The sequence below is a fragment of the Drosophila hydei genome, unplaced genomic scaffold, assembly GCF_003285905.1.
Source record: "Drosophila hydei strain 15085-1641.00,03,60 unplaced genomic scaffold, DhydRS2 tig00008119-arrow-pilon, whole genome shotgun sequence".
NCBI classification, from domain to species: domain Eukaryota; kingdom Metazoa; phylum Arthropoda; class Insecta; order Diptera; family Drosophilidae; genus Drosophila; species Drosophila hydei.
In genome coordinates, this window is record NW_022045830.1 from 4814398 (window position 1) to 4833070 (window position 18673).

The following is an 18673-nucleotide window of genomic DNA, read 5'->3' on the forward strand; positions in this document are numbered from 1 at the left end:
GTTTGTAAGTGGCATGACGTATTATTGCCAAATAATAATAATAATATTTTGTATTATTTCGAGGCACTGTAAGCTCTATCACTAATCACAACAAGGTCAGTGTCAGGTCGCCAAAAAAAAAGGAAAAAAAGCGAAACGTGTACGGTCGGAGCAGATGTTGATGTTGGCGGAACCGTTGCTAGCACGGGTCAATCTCGTAGCGCCTTGATAAGATTACGGATGGGCGTATGCCTGTGTGTGTGTCGGTGTGTGGTTTGCCAGCTGTTAGTGATTGAAAGCACCCGCCGGAGATATCATGGCAAGTGGATTCGCTGCGCAAACTTATTTCAGTTTGATCTGCCGGCCAGTGCTAAACACTTGACATGACTACCTCCGCTGACAGTGTGTTCGTTACCCGATCGGAAGGTATCTCTGCCGAAGGAGTGAGGGATCAGTATGCCGATGGCAAGGCAGCCAAGGTATGGGAGATCTTCATTGGCGATAAGAACTCACGCACGGACAACTACAAGAACTTCCTGGTTGATTTGCTGCGACAGAAGGGCTGCAAACGGATTCTGGATGTCGCCTGCGGCACTGGGTAAGCCGGTAGCACATCAAGCTTAGGTTATATGTGGAAATATACATTAAATATTTGCAGTGTGGATTCCATAATGCTGCTGGAAGAGGGTTTTCAGGTGACGTCCGTTGATGCGTCGGACAAGATGCTGAAATATGCGCTCAAGGAGCGCTGGAATCGCCGCAACGAAGCCGCCTTTGACAAATGGAGTGAGTATCGGTATAGCAGCTATAGCTATATTTAACCAGAAATAACTGACCTAATCTTATGTTGCAGCTATCGAGGAGGCCAACTGGCTGACTCTGTTCGACGATATCCAGGACCATCGGGATGTTGGCTTCGATGCGGTCATTTGTCTGGGCAACTCCTTTGCCCATTTGATGGACAGTTTCGGTGATCAGCGCGAGCACAAGCAGGCGATCAAAAACTTTGAGAAGTGCCTGAAGCCAGGTGGCATTCTGCTGATCGATCATCGCAACTATGACAACATCCTGGAGACTGGCGCCACGCCTGCCAAAAGCATTTACTACAACGTACGTCAACACTTTGCATACGAGTAGCCGAAGCCAATTAAAAACAATTAAACAACACATTTCATTCACATGGTTCACAATGTGCCCAGTCATTCACAGTTTCACTGATAACTTTAAATAGACAAAAACTATTTTGTAAATGCATCATCATTATCATCATCATCCACATTTAATCGCCCTTTCGAATGACTTTGCATATTGAATTAATTTTTGTTGTTTTTGTTTTTGTTTTTGTAGACAAGCCATACGGCGGACATCAAAACATCCGTTCTATTCTATTGCGGCAAACCCGCTCTGGTCGCCATGGACTACCAGATCGAGGGCAATAAGTTGTCCAGCGAATTCCGACTCTCGTACTATCCACACGAGCTGAAGCGTTTCACGGAGATCCTGACCGAAATCTTTGGCAGCCAGGCCAAGCACAAGCTGTATGGCGACTTCAAGGAGATGAATGTGGTGCAGAATCCCGCGTTCTATATCCATCTCATCGAGAAGCCTAAAGTTTAAGTTCGATCATCATTTACGATGCCACTTGCACACACAAATACAATATTAGTTCTATTTAGAGGAAGTTTTAGATACGATCTATTTATTATTACATGCGTCGATTGAATAGATATATACATATATTTATATATATGTATCCATATGTATATGTTGTCTATCTAGGTAAGTATTATATATCTGCTTATTATGGCACCAAAGCAGATCAATACCATCAGCGCCTCAATCACAAAGGGTGAATTTGTTTTTATGTAGTTGGACATCTTCGTACAGATTGTTGCCAATCTGACCAGAAATATAGATGCCATGGCTGTGGGTAGCACCTGAACTCGATGTCGACTCCAAAAAGTTCACTTGCAACTGAAGAACAGACTTAGACTGAAACGCAAATACAAATGTTAATTCTCCTACATAGCAAAATAAATATATTCGAATCATTAGCCATGCAAATTTTGCTTTGCGCGATCGAGGTTCAATATATATACTGTTACACTAGATTGTTTTTATGTACATTATGTAAAGCTAAATACCTGAAACTAAAGAGAAACAACCAAAGAAGACACAACATGGGTAAATGTTAAATAAGACAAATCATAATTAGGCTAACCGAGTCGATGAATCAGTATGAAGAACATACCTGAGCCATAACAGAACTCATATACTAAAGAAGTATTGGTTCAAACAAATATAGTATAAGTTGCTTTAATTGTGAGCAATAGCAAAAATACAAAATTAACTTAGATGATAAGGCTGCTTATAGACCGATAATCTTATTTATTCGCTTCACATCAGTTATCTGACGATCTATCTCAGTCGAGAGCTGAGTTAGAATCTCGGTGATAGTGCGCTGCTGTCTCTCTGGCAGCTGGTAGGCCTTGCTTGTTTCTGTCTCCTGGGAGTTTGCGATATGATAGCGTTGTTTGTTGTACGTCTTCTTGGCCGTGTCCAAGGCAGCGACCATGGTATTGGTGGCCTTGTTGATGCGTGCCACTTCCAAGGCAAACTCTCGCTCGGCCACAGCGCTGTTGGGCAGCACTGCATTGGCTAGCTGCATTAGCTTTTGGCAACGGTGCACAAGCAGCTCTTGATTATCGCTAATTTCTTCGAAGCGTTCGGCCAGCTTGTGTGCTCGTTCGCTTATGACCTCTCGTTCATTCTCCAGAGACTTGATCTCCTGCAATTGCTGCTGCTTCTGCAGTTTAATGCAGTTTATGCGCTTGGCAAACTCCGCGCGCACCAGCTCGTGTCGCTTGAGGTATTGGGTACGCAGCACCTCCATGGCCTGGTTTAGCAGCTCGTAGCGCTCGTGTGCTGAGGTCGTGCCCAACTTGTCAGCCAGAATCGGTTGACTTACGCTACGCAGTAGCATTGTCTTGATTTTTTCCACAAATGAAGGACCCGCACCCTGCTGATCTAGCACATCAGTGGCAGTCATCTTCAAATGTTGTTTGGACGTCATTAACAGTTGGGCATCAATGACCAGCTTAAGGCTGATCACTTGACCGCTGCCCAGCAACAGCACGAGCCCGGATGGCATTTGCATCAGGGCGATACCAATAACAGCATTGATGCGGTCACTAGAATCGAATTTAGTACACAATATATATTCAGCACATGAGGGTGTCGATAATATAAGCTGATTGTCTTCGGCCTCGCTGTCCAAGAAGCGCTGCAACTCGGATATAAAGTTGACAGTAATAATATGCAATCCGGCATCGTGGTAGGCAAAGTAGCGCATTTCGTTGATCAGATCTCGCTTCAAGTGTATGGGGCAACTGTACGCATTGCCAGTATCATTAGGCGCGGACGCAGAGAGGCCCAGTTCAAGCTCAACGGTTTCCGTAACATGTAGTGTCCACTCTGATGGTTCAATGAGCAGACCGTCATCCGCATCGTTAAACGAGTGCTCAGTGGTTTCAGCCTCCAGCAGAAGAGCATGGTGCAGTTTACCTGTTGACTCCGCAATGATCACAGTTGGCGGCAAAGATGGTATGATAAGCAGAGCACACGACTCGACGCCATAGTTAGAGCTTGTCTGCGGTGCTATGGTAATGGGACCCTGCAGACGCGTTATTTCCGAATCAATGCCGGCGAGCAACATATAAACATTCCCATTCTCACGCAATATCACAATTGGCCACTCCACCTTCTCTTTGTTGGTTTTGGTGGAATTTAGTGTAGAGTTTTTGGTTGTTTCGTCGCTGGGTGAAACACATGTTTTAATTGCTGGCGCTATGTCAAAGTCAACGGAAGTTTCACCGAAATCCGAGAGGGATGTATTGGCGCCTTTTTTAGCTGTGTGCGGACCCACCTTCCACACATGACGCAGCTTGGCGTGATTGTAGACGCGAATTGTGTTGTTGGAGAGCAGCACTAGAAGCGTGGAGTCAGAGACTGAATCGGGATGCCAACGCACCTGACGTACCTCCAGTTGTGGATTGTTTTGGAAGAGCAGAGCATCCAGGTTGTATGTACGACACGTGATTTGTGGCTTACCGTCCATTAAATTGCCATCCGGCCCACTGCGACGTGGTACCTCCAATATTGTCACACTTTGTGGACCACTCAGCGCGACAAGCGACCCCTCATTGGAAACCACAACACGATTGACCAGAAGACCGACCGAATTTGAAGGTATTAGCGTTTGATAGCTAGCTTTAGCACGCTTCGGTTCTGGCTGAAGCAATGCGACGCGCCAATTTGTAACCAACAAGCAGGAATCGGTGGAGTTCCATGCGTATAATAAATCATCCTTGCAGTCCAGCAAATTCTGTGTTTGCGGTACTACCGGTAGTGCATTGCGAATCTTGGTAAACAATTCCGTTTTATTGAGCTCCAAGACATCTGTGAGAGGCATTGCGGCACAATTAATAAATATTGACAACTATTATGCTACAGCCGGCAACAAATACCGATACAACGCACAATACGATAGCCGTTCAGCAGCACTCATTGAGCTCGATAGTAGCGTTGCCTAACACTGAAATCTATCGATATTTTGCGGCAATATTTTAAATTACTTTTATTCAGTATGAACTAATAAATTAGTATGTGTATATTGTAAGAATAAAACAGCATATATTTAAACACAATAACAAATAAAAACAAATCAAAAAGATTCTTTTCCAACTTATAATGACTTAAAATAGCCTTTTCCTTATATTTACATCATGTTTAAGACAAATTAATAAGAGCAGCTAACAAGTCCTCCGTTGTACTTGCAGTTGTGGCACTGTCTTAAGTTTTATAGTTATATCTTCAACAAAATAAAGATCTTCAAATTTAAAGCTAGTTGAGAATTTGAAGTTTCTCAACAATTTGGCCAATGTAACTTTTGCCGATATTAAAGCATATCTCCAGCCTATAAATACAAAATATTGTCTTTAGTTATTGAATGTGATATCGAACAAATATATTCTTACCTATGCAGTTTCGAATGCCTTTTGTAAAAGGAATGTAAGCGTAGGGATGCTTACTTTGCAAATTATGGGGTAAAAAGTGTTCCGGATTGAATGTTTCCGCATCGTCTCCCCAAATTTGCTTACTGCGGTGCAAGTAAAAAATATTAATTGCAATTTGAACGCCTTTTGGAACAACAACTCCACTTGATAGCAATACATCCTCCGACGTTTGCCGAGATACTATCGGCACAGGCGGCATTACTCTCATTGATTCATTTATAATAAGATCCAGATAGACCATTTGCTGTGTATCTTTATAAGTTACTTCAAAGTCTCCTGAGTCGGGAAACAAGCTGAGAATCTCTTCAAATGCCTTCTCCTGGTACATGGGAAACATCGCGAGCAGCATTAAAGTGTAGGCAACTGTATTAGCTGTTGTTTCAAAGGCACCAAAAACAATAACACTCGATTCATCTTCCACATTTTTCCAGGTGAAAATTCCGCGTTTCAACAGATCCGTAGCTAGATTTAAAAATATGTTTTTGTCAGAAGGCAACTGATTACCAGTATCCGCGACCTCTGCATCCCTAGCCAGTTTTCTTTCAATTAGCTGCAAAACAAACGAAAATAAATTATCTATAGCTTATTGTAACACGTCTCTTGGTGTTACCTTTCGTATAAAGCCTTTTATTCTTGCCTTGGAACTCGCGTAACGCTTTTCCTTGCCAAATAGTTGGCGTATTGTTCGAGAACTAAGCCATGGTGAAAAGCACATATCTGTCATGGTTTCCAAAATACTATTAATGGATAGAAAAACACATCTATTCTGATGACCTTACCATTGGCCATAACTTACCATTGGTAATCCTCCAGAAGCTGATTGTTATTAATATCCGAAACAACTTTCACATCGCTGCCCATCGTGGTTTCTGTGCTTGAAGAAGAAGCAAGTTAGCTTAAGAATTCTCGAAAGAAATGTGCAACTCACGCGTTGCTATGCCTATGGTAAAGGCTTGTAGTAGAGGTATCAAATCTTTTTCGCCATTATCAACCAATGTATCCATCTTCTTAAGTAGAGCTCCAGTCTCGTTATTGAAAATGGGCAGAAAACTGAGCAGGACTTTGTGTCCAAAGGTGGGATTCAACAGCTTGCGATGCATACTCCAACGCGGATCTGTGGAGTAGTCTAGATATATTCTCTTTTACATCCAAACAACGCTTTGCTAACCTGTCAAACTAAAAAGACCTAAGCCAGCTCCATCATCGACTGCCTTGTAAATAATGCCCTTGTTGACACACTGCGGTGATGTAAATATATCCTGTATGGTTTGTGGATCGGACACAATCAAAAATGGAATTGGACCCAGCCATGAAAATATTGTCGGACCGTGCTTATCCAAATAGAATCCAATTGCATTCAGCACATCTGGGAAATTCACATATTTCATTGAAAAAATTTAACACATATATCAAACACGCACTTTCTCTGCGAATCAGCCTATGAGCCATGCCAATTATTGGATAGCCGAGTGGGCCTGGAATCTTAAGTGTGAGCAGATAGAATCTGCGACGCGTCCACAAGAAATAGAACCACAACACAAGCAGCAATGCACCCCATAGCTCCCACGTCAACATATTCAGGTATTCCGATCCACTTAGAGAGCCTTGATTAGTCACCGATCAACCAATCAACCGATCAATTGAACGTCTATATAAATAATCAAAAATTTTGCTGTGCTCAGCTTGTTTTTATATGCCGGATGCTCAAACTTTTTAAGGCCGAACGATCTATGCGTATATTGTCGGACGTATAGCCAAATCGTGACTTGACCGACTCCCAGTCAAAAATATATCGCTAGGAAACGTCGCCATCATATAGATATTGATGAGGTGCGGGTACGCATCAATGAACCCAACAAAGAAATTCAGTAATTTTTTTTATTGGAATTTATGTGATGAGTGTCTGCATACAAATCGCTTTAATTAGCACTAATAGGTAACAGTCAACGAGCTCTACGGGCCACTATTCGACGTCACCGATTGTCGAATTCCAATCAGGTACGCGTGCTAAACAAAATTTGAATTGTATAACCCCGTTTGCAGATTTGATAGATATCTGGCTTTCATGTGGTGGCTGTCAGTCGCGTAATATAGTTCGCTGATTGCTGCTATTTATATTGATTGTTAAATATTTATAATTAATGAAAACCAAACTAAATTTGTTTACAATAACTTTTTGTTTATTTTGCAAGTTTTCAAATTTGTCTTAGCCTAATTAGTATACATTTATGAAAAAATAAGTATTACAAGTACAGAAGTCACTCCAACAGAAGGACTCGTCATAATATTTGTACATCGTCCCATTATGTACAGTGGTAAAATAATGTAATGAACAGCTCTCCCCTCCCTTCGCTCTTTCCCTTTATGCGCTAGATATGCTGGTTAGCGATATGATCATAGATTTAAAATGGCAGAAAATTTTCAATGGTAAATATTTTTGTGGAATTTTGAGTTTTGTGTTTCGAGTAGACGACAGCGACTTTGTCTAGGATCCCGGCCTGTCGGTGCGTGTCTCTGAAAGATTTACATGATTATCAAGGTTAGTTAATGTAATCCAAAAGCTGAACATGTGCAAGCTCTCCATGCAGTAGAAGACGTTATCCACGCAAGTATATAAAACAAGCTAATTATCTTAAATGCACTGCAATCAATCACATTTCATATGCATGCCAAAATATTACAAAGTTAGTTGCATTTATTTATTTACACAAGATAGTTCGGTGCAGCTTACGATCTAGAAAGCGCTTAAATCTATGATTGAATACAAAATAGTAAGATGAATGTGTACGAATGCGTGCGATAAGGATGAATGGATTACTCTGGAAATAAAAATGTTCCTCTTGAATTAGACCAGTTGAAATTCAGTCCAGTTGCATAAATATAAAACAAAAGAAAAGTACCAATATCACAACTACAAAAGAAGCTGCACAACGTTCTACACAGATAATTAGATCATAAAAATCTAGTTAAATATATATCTTAATATCAAGCACAAGCTCAGTAAATAGAATATTTATAATGACGCTTGCTGAAATCATGAGATCTTTGAGATCTTGAGTTGCGATTAAGCAAAGCAGTGTGAGATGAGATGGGCTTCGAAAAATAAGTGTTAGTCGTGCTACTGGGATGAAAGCATATGTCTGCAGAACAGCAGGTAGTAATACTAGAAAGGCGTTGACCGAAGTCGTCGCTGGGTGGGCTTAGAGATTCAGTGTACAAACCAGTTGTGGGATCTGGCACATCCACATGACCATTGGCATGTCCATTGAGACCATTTGGATTTTCGGTCGAGCCAATTGACTTAGCAGCTAAACATCACATACAAGATTAGGAAAGGTTTATATAGTAATTTCTAAATATAGTACGCACCACTTGCAGAGCCGTTGGTCAATGCATAACCATTGGAGACACCATTTTCGGAGGAGCTCATGAGCGGAGCATTAGACTTCACAGCTAAAAGAAAAGCAGAAATAAATGAATTGTTTTTAAAATACGGTTTATAAAATATATAACTAAATACAAACCCTTCAAGCGATAGTCGCCATTGGAAGAAGTCTCAATGTCACCATTTTGGGGAGCTGCAACTCCATTTGCAGTTTTGGGCGCGCCCTCATCCTTAACGCAACGCATGAGGAACAACATCGAGGAGCCAAGCAGCGGCGGCAATCCGGCTAATATCAATGGCAGAGTATACGAACCAGTGCGCTCGAATATCATGCCGGCCACGGGTGGGCCAATGGTCAATGGCAGCGAGCACAGGCCGAGCAGGAAGCCAATGGCTTGTGTGGCGCCCGAAGGTCCACAGATCTCATAGGCAATCGGACCCAGCAAGGAGATGAAGCAGCCATCGAACAAGCCCATAACCAATGCAAAGGTGACGAGCAACACATAGGAACTGGTCAGTGGCAGCAGCAGGGTTACCAAGCCGATGCAGACCAGCGACAGCTGCTGCAGATACATCCGATTCACGCCTGGCATATCCGCAATGACGCCAAAGATGAGACGCCCAATGCCAGAGGTGATGCCAATGCACATGACGGGTAAATTGACGTCCCGGCCGGGAAACGAGGTCTCCACAAACTTCATCATATGTACATAGGGCACAAAGTACCCAAAGAGAGCCAATGGCACACACAGCGCCCAGATGACATAACGCTTGCGTTTCCAAATCTCCACATTGATAACCGAACGCATGAACACAGCCAGGCGTGAGCGTCCGATCTTCTTCTTGGGCACATGCAACGGCAAATGCAATGGCTTGTACACAAAGGAGCAGACTATAATAAATGCAGCCATGAGACTCATTATCTGAAAGACGAAATCAACTTGAGTAAGAAGCAAATCAATTGAGAACAGCGCGCAGCTACTCACCCTCAACGTTGTCTCCAGTCCATAGCTGCCCAGCAGCCAGTCCAGACCCGGTGGCAGTATGACAGTAAACACGCTTGAGCCCGCCGTCACAAAGCCGCTCACCTTGCCCAGGTAACGCTTGAAATAGTGCCCCAATATAGCCAACGTGGGCGTATAGGCCAATGCACCGCCTAGCCCGAACATGATGCCATACGTAAAGTACAAGGCATTAATATTATTTGCGCTAAAAGACGATAGCAGCAGTCCACCAGATGCAAGCATGCCACCAATAAAGGTGGTCAGACGCAGGCCGATCTTGTCCGTCAGGCAGCCAGCAACGGGCGATAGGAAGAATGTGGTGCCAATAGCCAACGAACCAACCAAAGCTACAAAAAAAGATGTGAATCAAGAGGTGATCATGTACTTGAAGATATTTTAAATAAATATAAAACAATTTCTATTTATTTTATCCTTAATGAATGCTTAGAAAGCTCAAAGCATATATCAGAACAGTTTTATAGTAGGACGAGTTTTAGTAAACTAACTCCCAGATTTGGGTCTTGCTTTCGATATAATTTTTCTTTTATTTTAATTATTTTTTCTTGATTTATGATTTATGCAATTGGAGTAACTGTAGACAGAGAATCGATGTATTTGAACATATCTTATATCTCTGCAGTTATGAATACCATATTATGCAACTCAGACCGCAAGGGGTATTAGGTCTGCGACACGTCTTTCACACATTTTGGTTTTTTTTGTTATTTTTTGTTTTGTGAATTGTTTAATTGTGAGTGAACGTTACATGAATGCCGACAAATTGCATTTAATAAATCGAATCTCACGCAATTGCGGTTAATTGTGAAATGAACTGTTTTTTTCCAGTCGATCGCCGATCGTCAAAGAGGTTTCTCAAAGCCTAACTCGATTAAGTGATCGCCGCGATGTCTGAGTCAGCGATCCAGCCATAAGATTGGCTCGGACTCAACTATAGTTCACACATGCGCATAGCTCAAAGTTCCGCATTGGGTAATTAGAACAAATATTTAATAGATCAAATTGCAATTGCCGTCGGTCGTTAATCTCGTCGCTGTTAAGCGATGCGTTTAAACATAACACCTAATAACACCTAACTGACAGTTTGGGGTTAATTCCTTGTTCAATGAACGACCCAGTTTTGATAAGAGCTCGCAAATAACCGAAAGCCAAGATAATGTAAATGAAGTTAAAGCACACATTGAATCGTTAAGCATGGCCACAAGTAAATAATGAAGCTGTCAACAGCTCAAATTAGCTCAGCTCAAATCAGCAAGTCTTCTCTGACTTCCCTGATTATTTTATATATAATACATACATATGCTAGACTGTATATGGGATGTCAATATTGGTCGAACCTGGGAAGACAAAAGACTGACGAAAGTGAAATAAACTCGAAAATAAGATTAAATAGCACATAAAGCCAAGATACACAAAAACCAATGATATAAATGTATTTCTCTAGACAAGGAACGGTCATAGAGCTCCCAGACGTGCAGCTTGTTCAATGACTTACTATTTTAAATATAGATATTAAAACAAATAGAAATGTTTGTTTCTTTTCTTAGTTTTTTGCTTGGGCTCATTACACTAAAATTAGACTTGACCTACATTAGGCAAGAAAATGGGATTGCGCCAAGCAAGCTATGAAATCAATACGCCAGCAAACACTCACGCACACACACGAACACACCTGCAGCTGCATTTAGCCATTTACACATGCAAATTTGGGGTGCTATAGCAACACGGCAAAGACTACAACAAAACATTCAATGCCAATGCCAGAACCGGAGCCGGCTATATGTATAGAGAGAGAGAGAGAGGACGAGAGAAAATCAGAGAAAAAGAGATGTTCTCATATGCAACATATTAGATAATACTAACACAACTGTTCGCATTCTGAAACATTGCCAAAGGTCTATAAAAATAAAACGAAGCAAAGCTGACGACAGTAAAGGCAGCATTGCATCAAGTTTTACTTTTTGGCGGGCATGACAAACAGTTTTATATTTAAGGAAATGCGTTTATAAAAAGAAATAGCAATAATTCAAATACTTTGAAATACTTGGCCGATTCTATCGAAAGTCAAGCGTCGACTTCATAATGAAGTCAATTTGATCAGAAAGATCAAATTATAAATATAATATATTATTTGAAGTTATTTATTTATAAAACTTGAAACTTTGACTTTAATAGAGAAACATTAGGTTTTATTATGAATTATCAAATATGATTTAAGCCCAAAAGTCAAACAGAATATTGAGAAAAATAAATAAATAAATAAAATATATTTGAAGCTCTACTTAGACCAAAATATACATGAATTTATTTAAATATTAAAATATGCAAACATTTGAAATGTAAATATTATTATTTCATTCATGGAAATGAATAGCGATGACGTCAATGTCAATGAATTAAAACATCGCAATCGCAAGGTGATCGACCTGATATTAGCTGTGATGGATTTTGTGAAACTGCGTTTAATTTCAATAAGTTTAAAGGGTTATCAGTAACACGCTCACTTTCTATAAGGCGTGCTCAACATATGATTAGCTTAGATTAGATATGTGCTATAGATGTATATATATATATGGAAGAGGTCCGTTTATTGGCTGCTCTGCGAAGTTCTTAATGTGAGGCACAGCGCGCTGCTGACGGCTTGGACTCGGATTACGTGAAGCTTTAATCATATGGCGGAACTAATGCCACTCAACCAAGTCAATGGCTAGCGTAGTTTCAGCCCGTTAGAGGATCGCTGTCAAGCGCCGCCAGTTGTGGGGCTTCCCAGCGCCAGTCTAGCAAGTAACTGGGTCAGTGGCATGCTGAAAGCGGCAAGCGGCAAGCGGCATGCGGCATGTGGCATACGCAATTGTGCCCATTATATTGGGACGCGTCGTCTTTGGTGGCGGCTTTTGTCTTTGGCCAATGCAACTGGTCTTGTTTCCAAGCATTTTCTTCAAGCAGCGCTCAACGCGTCGTATACGCAACGACAAACCTTGACAAGCAAGTCTTAAACCAAATGAACTCTCTGAGAGACGTCACTAATAGATAAATGCACAAGTTCAACACTCAGACCGCATTAAACATCCTAGTCTCCTCTATGCGTGTGTAGCACGCAAAATTATTCGCAGCAAACGACCTTTTGCCTCTTCTGCTCAATTTTGAACTCTCATCGACTCCAGCGACTTGACATCGTCATTGCCGTCGCGGTGTTGAATAACGTTTTGTGATCCAATAAACTTTCAGCAATTTAATTCACTTGACGTCGTACATCTACACACACACACACGCACACATGCATTGTCGACACTAACATGTGCCAAGTTTTGTTGAACTCAAGCATGCAAAGAAATACGTCTTTGGTTCGTATGACCGCAGCTCTTACAACACTTGAATAACACATTCCATCAAGTATTTGGTCAATAGCATGGCAAAAACTGTGTAATCAATCGGTAATTAATATGTTCACACCCATATACGATACAATTGGACCCATGTCAAGCATGTATATATCGGAAAAAGAATATTCAATAGTCGCGCTCTGGGGCGAGCATCGATCAAATTTCTGTCACATGAGACATTATTTTAAAGATTGTTTGAATTCAAAAAATTGATTTATGCAAATCTAATTCAGATTATAAAAGTCTAAGACAATATCTTAATCAAATGCTACTGTCAGGGAGATATCAGCTTATGGCCCTTATCATCTATACTTTGTTGCACTCTTATCTTGCATAATTACAAATTCAATTTTTAGTTTTATTATATAAACTTTTAGTTTTTAAACTTATTTTAACTACTATGTCAACTTGTCCATTAGAATGTTCTTTAAAGAATCTTTGGCATATTACTTAATATTTATTATAAAATTGTTGCTTTTCGCCTGATAACGCTTAATATATACGAATATTATGCATATATAAATACAAATTATTTACTTTCTATAAATATACATAATTTATTATTTGGCGCTGTCTATCTTTCTAGGCATATACCTAGGTAGAGAGATTTGCAGTCAAATAAATAGTCAGGCTAGTAAATCTGCATTTTAGTTTAAATTAATCGCCAGTAATTAGTAAAGAAATGCTGTCAATTATGTGCCAAACAATTCTAACAATTAGAAATGTTACAGTCGGATGAAAGCAACTGCGCAATGCTCGCTCACAATTTTTTAGCTGTTAGATGAGCAAACGTTTGTTGGGCTATTAAGCTATGAATGGGGTACACAGATGCTCTGCCTCTGCTTATAGGACTACAATGTTAATGTCATACACAGGTCTATATGTTTGGCCTAGGATATTAGAAATATTACATACAAGCCAATATACCCCTTACCGATTTTCAGTTTGGCAAACGCCTAGGACAAGTGTTAAGTTCTCATCTAATCTGTGCTGGTCTTTCTGCATAATTGCTTTCAATCGTGGATTGTCACGATTTCCGAATCAATTTGCCTTTGGCACAGCTCTACAGGGATTAGGCCCAAGCGCAAATTGATTGCAGTCAACCCTTTTGTTTTATACCCCAAACCATTGACAATAAGTGAACAAGGTATACTGTTTTTGGTAAAATGTATGTAACAGCCAGAAGGGCTCAAAGTGGTATATATTCCTGATCAAAATGTGTAGAGGATTCAATGTAGCCCTTATCGTGTGTGGCTGTTCATCTGTGTATATGCTTGAACTTCTGTTTTAATGATACTTAAAGGACTGCTGCAGTTCGGGGTATCTCCTAGTCGAGCATTCCCGACGGAAGCACTGCTAGTTGTTTGTGCTGTTTGACATTTGGACTTACCCGCTTTGCTGTTCGCCTCCGCATCGCCCTGGGCGGTCATTCGTTCCGTTAGCAGCTTATGGAGTACGCCATATGTGTTGATTAGCCCAAAGATGACGCCGTTGCATAGGAAGGCGCTCACCATTACCAGCCAGGCACGAGCACCGCCGTCCGGCGGCTCCTTGCCGTGTATATCTCGACAGCAGGGCGCCTCGATATGCTGTTGAATGCCATTCACTGAGATCTTGCCATTCGATTCGGTTCGATAGACTTGGCCGTTGCTGGTCCTCAACGCGTGTCCATTGACACGACTCTCGGCACTGATAATGCGGCCATTTGGCTGACTTACGGACTCGTCGAGCGGCTCGTTCTCGGCCATTGCTGCCATAGATGTAAAAAACGTGTGGTTTCTGAAATTTCAACTGATTACAAGTCGCGTAGCTCGTCGCTTGTCGCTGTCGGTGACGTTGACGTCTCCCGCACTATCTGATATGATCCGACTATGCGGTTTATGGCCAAGCAGTGCGAGTTCTACGGATTCTCAAACAGCTGCTGAACCATAAAGCGACACGATTTAAGATTTAATTGTAATTATCATTATTTGCACGACGCGTTTTCAACTATAATTGAGACTCTGCGACTACGTGGATGCAATGGATTCGAATGCACTTGAACTTCAAGTATTCCCGCCATGGAACATACTGCGGGGTTGGCACATTCTTGACTTTAAATTAAAAGCGTGGCAAAGCAATATTTTTGGCAGCTTTATATATGTTAACTACGTTTTAAATTTCACTTTATCTCACATTCATGTATTAATAAACTCTGTTCCAATTGAAAGCTGCCAGATAGAAAATATTACTTTAAAACTTTTATCAGTCTAGCAGAAATATATTTTTATAATTTATCTAGCGCTTATTTTCTCTGCTCTGTATTCGTCTTCCTATTGTTTATCGGCCATAATATAGCAAAGTTAAGAGCAGCTTTAAGCCGTAGAATGTTTTTGACTAACGACGAGCAACTGTAGAGCTAACAACGGGACTAGCTGACTAGCTTAGGCTACGCCTAAGACTGTAAGATATCATAACTATATTTTTCAAATATATATTCATACCTTTTTTACAGAATCTCAAATGGTATCTATTCACATCAAAAATATATTCTAGTTTCAGATTATCCAAAAGCTATTGTCTTGGTTTCAAAATCTTGTTGATCTGTGTTATCAAGTCATGTGTTTAGAGTTTAAGCTAGAAACTTTCACTTGAGCCAAATTGGATATAAATTTGAGTAAGTACACTTTTCAAAGTTGAATTTGTTAAACAGTGTCGGCATTAGTTTATAACAAAATATGCTTCAGAATATATGATTCATATGTAAATAAATTCACGCTGATTGGAACTGCAACCTTTTCACGGCAACACATATCAATTAGTTATATTTATATATAACATTTCTTTATATGGCCATGGATGGAACTAATGGAAATTTGTACACTCTGTATATTAATATACATAAGCATATTAATTTGTATACATACATATATACCCGTGTCAGTAAGAATTTCTGAACTGGCAAATTATATGCAATAGTAAGCAAAACAGACAGAATACAAGAAAAGAAAACCAAAACAAAACAAAACAAGAGCAAAGTTGTGCCGAAAACAAAGTCAAAGTCGACGGCAATGTATTCTGCACTTAAAAGTTGTAAATCTATTTGATGTTTCTGTTTTTATTTTATTTGCATTATCTATGTCCACGTGTCGTACGCAGGCGTCACCCAGCGGGGGGCGGTCTCAGCTCGAATCAAAAATCGAAACGTGATGATTACGCAATGAAGCAACCTAATACAATTGCCACCAATAAACGTGTTTTAGTACAATTAGTCTTACAACGGATTTAAATGCAGTCGATTGCTGTGAAGCGAAGTGTCGCTGATCCCCTTGGGAGTGTGGATGGCGCGTACCGCCGTCTCTGGTTCGGGCTCTTGCTAGACGCAGTCGAATTGATAGGCGAGAGTAGAGCAGAGGAACACGACCGAGCGCTTGCGTTGCCGGCAACGGAATGAAAAATAATTCAATTATTTTCCACGAGCAGCTTTTTCTTCTTTGTATTTTTTTTTGTTGCAAAAATTTGTCACTTACTCACGAGGCGCCTAATCAGAGACGGCGGGCCAAACACAACACACAGTAGCGTGCGATAGCGAGCGTTCTCAGTAGTAAACAAAACGAAGCGTTGAAGACGGTTGCGTCTGGTCTTGCGGTTGCGTTGGCAACCGGCACGCCAAGGAGATGGCCGCAAAAAAAAAAGAATAAAACAGAAGTCAAACTAACGCATTCCCATTCAAATAATATGTACATATACAAAACGTATGAACTGAGTTGCATCCGTTTACATAAGTTGAAATCATTTGGTCAATTGCTATGCAGCCAACAAAGTATCAATGAATTTGTCGTGTATCAATGAATTCTTTTCCGAAATATTTTAAATTGACTTCAATTCCCAGAATTAAAAACTGAAGTCCATTGTCCAAGCACAACCCTGAGACACTTTCGTTTTTGTATCGTAAATTGGTCATGTCCGTTGCGACAGCCACACAGCAGACATCAAAGCAGCAGCAGCAGATCCAGATGCTTTGCCCGACGTGGCAACTCATCAAGATGTGTCCGATTGCGGGGAAATTATGCTGGCGCCTTTCTTTGATGAAATGCTTTTCGAGTTTTATTTCGCATAAATGTATGTACTATATAATATATATATTCGAGATAAAAGTTAAATGTAAGACTTACGTGTTAGTGGAAGATTCAGTTTAGTTATATGTATAATACTAAGAATTAAGCTTGACAGTCGCTCTTCAATTCACAGGCGCCGCCTCAATGGACATGGCTGTGGGCGCCAGCGAGCAGGGCGGCTGATCTACAATTAGCTTAAAGTGTTTATCGGGCCAATCGAATTCCAGACGCTGTGTGGGCTCCGCTTTGCCATCTAATTGTACATTTCGAAATGCCTCCATCATACGTGGCACTAGATCATTTGGTATCAGCACCTGTATCCAATACCCAAGCACACCAAAGGGTTCGCTGACGCTAACTGCAGCTCCCGTAACTGTTTCGGCGACCAGAGTCAAAGCCAGATGTTGTGCCTTGAACGTAAAGTGGCGGCCATGTCGTATGCGATCCTGAAAAGAAGAGCATGCATTTGATCATTATAAATCTCACATCAAATTCCATTCTGCATTTACCTTTATGGCCAGCAGCAAGTATTTGGCTGCATAGGGCGCTAGAGTTATTTCAATGCCATCCAGCGATATACAGTCGGGCGCCTGTGGCTGATAATCTAGCGGACATGATTTGTGCAGCGAGTTGCTGCTCATCGACATGGACTGTGGAAAGCTGGGTTCCTCGCGCTTCAGCTGTGACTCTGTCAACTGTCGATTGTTCTCTTCGCTGGCGCAGCGTTCGTTCAGGCACTTAAAGTCCACTTCCTCCTTAATGGTTTGGGTTGGCTTCAGCTCACGGAATGTGAACTCAGCATTAACGCCAGCCAGATCGGAGCCTTGTTTCTCCAGGTCGTCCTGCAGGTTCAGCAAGGTCTCGGGAAACAATTCGAACACGCTCATGGTGCGCTGCATATTGGTTACCAGCCAGTCGCCGCCTGTCTGTACATCCTTGGCCAAGAAGTTCAAGACGCCACGACCGTTCCAGCGTGAGGCCTGCTCTAGTTCCTCCTCGGTGACGCCAACTATTTGGCAAAAATCTACAGTGCCAAAGGGCGTGTCAATCGAACCTAATTGCGGATCTTGTGCCACCAGCAAGCTTTGCATTCGAGATTTGGAGCTGCCGTCCAATCCCTTGCGCCAAGGTATATTGTCGCCAAAACAAAGACCATTGCCAGTTTGAAAACAATAGCGTGCAATTGATTGCAAAAGATTTGCAGGCCAAGTGGGTGGTCTGAGTGGTTTATCAGGGCATTCCCGCTGTTGGCGCAGCTCAGCCTCTGTTTTAGCCAACCGAAATGTTAGCTCGAAGCCCATGCCCGACCGAGTAGTGTGCTCTTCTTTTATATGGACGCGCTGATCGCCATGCAAATCGCTTAGTCCGAAGCTAACGTAGTGCCAGTGCGGAGGTATTCTCTCTGTATCGCCTTCGCCCTGGCCTTTGTTGCTGTACATACTTATGTAGTCGAGGGGATCGGAGCCACCTAGCCAGTATTTAAGCAGTGTAGTCACTTGCAAAGGGTTTGGTTGATCTGGATAAACTGATACCAAGTGGTCAATCAAGGACTTTAACCCAGGCGGTGGTTTCAGCTCCGAATTCTTTTCAGGATTTGTTGAGGCAGCCATAATAGTAAAACTCTTGGAAGAAAACAAAAAACAAACTAAAAACATCGATTACACCATCGATAGTATCGATAGTCATAATTAGTACGCTGCTCAAAGAAATTATTTAGCAAGCTAAATAACAG

At 41.3% G+C, this 18673-nt stretch overlaps 6 protein-coding genes and 1 long non-coding RNA gene across 10 annotated transcripts; 2 read left to right on the forward strand and 5 right to left on the reverse strand.

Moving 5' to 3' along the window:
- Positions 1-188: 188 nt before the first annotated feature.
- Positions 189-1670, forward strand: LOC111598317 (glycine N-methyltransferase). Its single transcript, XM_023313513.2, has 4 exons — positions 189-577; positions 638-765; positions 833-1089; positions 1327-1670. Exons 1-4 carry the CDS (start codon positions 363-365, stop codon positions 1594-1596), a joined length of 870 nt encoding a protein of 289 aa, XP_023169281.1. The 5' UTR covers positions 189-362; the 3' UTR covers positions 1597-1670.
- A 44-nt stretch (positions 1671-1714) lies between these two features.
- LOC111598318 lies at positions 1715-1982 on the reverse strand. The gene has a single exon (XM_023313515.1). The coding sequence runs from the start codon at positions 1899-1901 to the stop codon at positions 1755-1757; it is 147 nt and encodes a 48-aa protein (XP_023169283.1). The 5' UTR covers positions 1902-1982; the 3' UTR covers positions 1715-1754.
- A 292-nt stretch (positions 1983-2274) lies between these two features.
- LOC111598316 (nuclear pore complex protein Nup88) lies at positions 2275-4525 on the reverse strand. The gene has a single exon (XM_023313512.2). It carries the CDS (start codon positions 4448-4450, stop codon positions 2348-2350), a length of 2103 nt encoding a protein of 700 aa, XP_023169280.2. The 5' UTR covers positions 4451-4525; the 3' UTR covers positions 2275-2347.
- A 265-nt stretch (positions 4526-4790) lies between these two features.
- On the reverse strand, positions 4791-6721 carry LOC111598254 (probable cytochrome P450 313a4). The gene is made up of 7 exons (XM_023313420.2): positions 6476-6721; positions 6223-6420; positions 5983-6168; positions 5851-5923; positions 5665-5791; positions 5016-5604; positions 4791-4954 (listed from the first exon to the last, which is right to left on the reverse strand). Exons 1-7 carry the CDS (start codon positions 6627-6629, stop codon positions 4791-4793), a joined length of 1491 nt encoding a protein of 496 aa, XP_023169188.2. The 5' UTR covers positions 6630-6721.
- Positions 6722-7278: 557 nt separating this feature from the next.
- LOC111598339 (monocarboxylate transporter 10) lies at positions 7279-14858 on the reverse strand. 2 transcript variants are annotated; one of them, XM_023313543.2, is made up of 6 exons: positions 14235-14842; positions 9426-9790; positions 8579-9362; positions 8424-8507; positions 8276-8362; positions 7279-7568 (listed from the first exon to the last, which is right to left on the reverse strand). In XM_023313543.2, the coding sequence occupies exons 1-6, from the start codon at positions 14599-14601 to the stop codon at positions 7540-7542; spliced, it is 1716 nt and encodes a 571-aa protein (XP_023169311.2). In that variant the 5' UTR covers positions 14602-14842; the 3' UTR covers positions 7279-7539. The 2 variants fall into 2 exon arrangements, with proteins under 2 accessions (XP_023169311.2, XP_023169312.1); XM_023313544.2 differs by lacking the exon at positions 7279-7568 and adding an exon at positions 7588-7873 and having other exon boundaries at positions 14235-14858.
- On the reverse strand, positions 14546-18591 carry LOC111598340 (suppressor of fused homolog). Of its 2 annotated transcripts, none has more exons than XM_023313546.2 (4): positions 17451-18591; positions 16999-17387; positions 16102-16919; positions 14546-14623 (listed from the first exon to the last, which is right to left on the reverse strand). In XM_023313546.2, exons 1-2 carry the CDS (start codon positions 18549-18551, stop codon positions 17064-17066), a joined length of 1425 nt encoding a protein of 474 aa, XP_023169314.1. In that variant the 5' UTR covers positions 18552-18591; the 3' UTR covers positions 14546-14623; positions 16102-16919; positions 16999-17063. The 2 variants fall into 2 exon arrangements, with proteins under 2 accessions (XP_023169314.1, XP_023169315.1); XM_023313547.2 differs by lacking the exon at positions 14546-14623 and adding an exon at positions 15043-15054.
- Positions 14999-15851, forward strand: LOC111598343. Of its 2 annotated transcripts, none has more exons than XR_002751367.2 (3): positions 14999-15286; positions 15339-15500; positions 15571-15851. It is a non-coding gene; the product is annotated as an uncharacterized LOC111598343 (long non-coding RNA). The 2 variants fall into 2 exon arrangements; XR_003944304.1 differs by having other exon boundaries at positions 15380-15500.
- Positions 18592-18673: the final 82 nt, after the last annotated feature.

What these genes read in the sequence shown, in the direction of transcription:
- LOC111598317 (XM_023313513.2), top strand. Translation starts at nt 363, where the DNA reads ATGACTACCTCCGCTGACAGTGTGTTCGTTACCCGATCGGAAGGTATC. An exon ending in AGCCGCCTTTGACAAATGGA is followed by an intron (nt 766 to 832) that starts GTGAGTATCGGT and finishes CTTATGTTGCAG; the next exon opens with CTATCGAGGAGGCCAACTGG. An exon ending in CCAAAAGCATTTACTACAAC is followed by an intron (nt 1,090 to 1,326) that starts GTACGTCAACAC and finishes TTGTTTTTGTAG; the next exon opens with ACAAGCCATACGGCGGACAT.
- LOC111598318 (XM_023313515.1), bottom strand. Translation starts at nt 1,901, where the DNA reads ATGGCATCTATATTTCTGGTCAGATTGGCAACAATCTGTACGAAGATG.
- LOC111598316 (XM_023313512.2), bottom strand. Translation starts at nt 4,450, where the DNA reads ATGCCTCTCACAGATGTCTTGGAGCTCAATAAAACGGAATTGTTTACC.
- LOC111598254 (XM_023313420.2), bottom strand. Translation starts at nt 6,629, where the DNA reads ATGTTGACGTGGGAGCTATGGGGTGCATTGCTGCTTGTGTTGTGGTTC. An exon ending in TACCATAGGCATAGCAACGC is followed by an intron (nt 5,924 to 5,982) that starts GTGAGTTGCACA and finishes CTTCAAGCACAG; the next exon opens with AAACCACGATGGGCAGCGAT. An exon ending in AGGCATTCGAAACTGCATAG is followed by an intron (nt 4,955 to 5,015) that starts GTAAGAATATAT and finishes TTGTATTTATAG; the next exon opens with GCTGGAGATATGCTTTAATA.
- LOC111598339 (XM_023313543.2), bottom strand. Translation starts at nt 14,601, where the DNA reads ATGGCAGCAATGGCCGAGAACGAGCCGCTCGACGAGTCCGTAAGTCAG. An exon ending in GACTGGAGACAACGTTGAGG is followed by an intron (nt 9,363 to 9,425) that starts GTGAGTAGCTGC and finishes TTCGTCTTTCAG; the next exon opens with ATAATGAGTCTCATGGCTGC. An exon ending in GACCAACGGCTCTGCAAGTG is followed by an intron (nt 8,363 to 8,423) that starts GTGCGTACTATA and finishes TGTGATGTTTAG; the next exon opens with CTGCTAAGTCAATTGGCTCG.
- LOC111598340 (XM_023313546.2), bottom strand. Translation starts at nt 18,551, where the DNA reads ATGGCTGCCTCAACAAATCCTGAAAAGAATTCGGAGCTGAAACCACCG. An exon ending in ACTTGCTGCTGGCCATAAAG is followed by an intron (nt 17,388 to 17,450) that starts GTAAATGCAGAA and finishes TCTTCTTTTCAG; the next exon opens with GATCGCATACGACATGGCCG.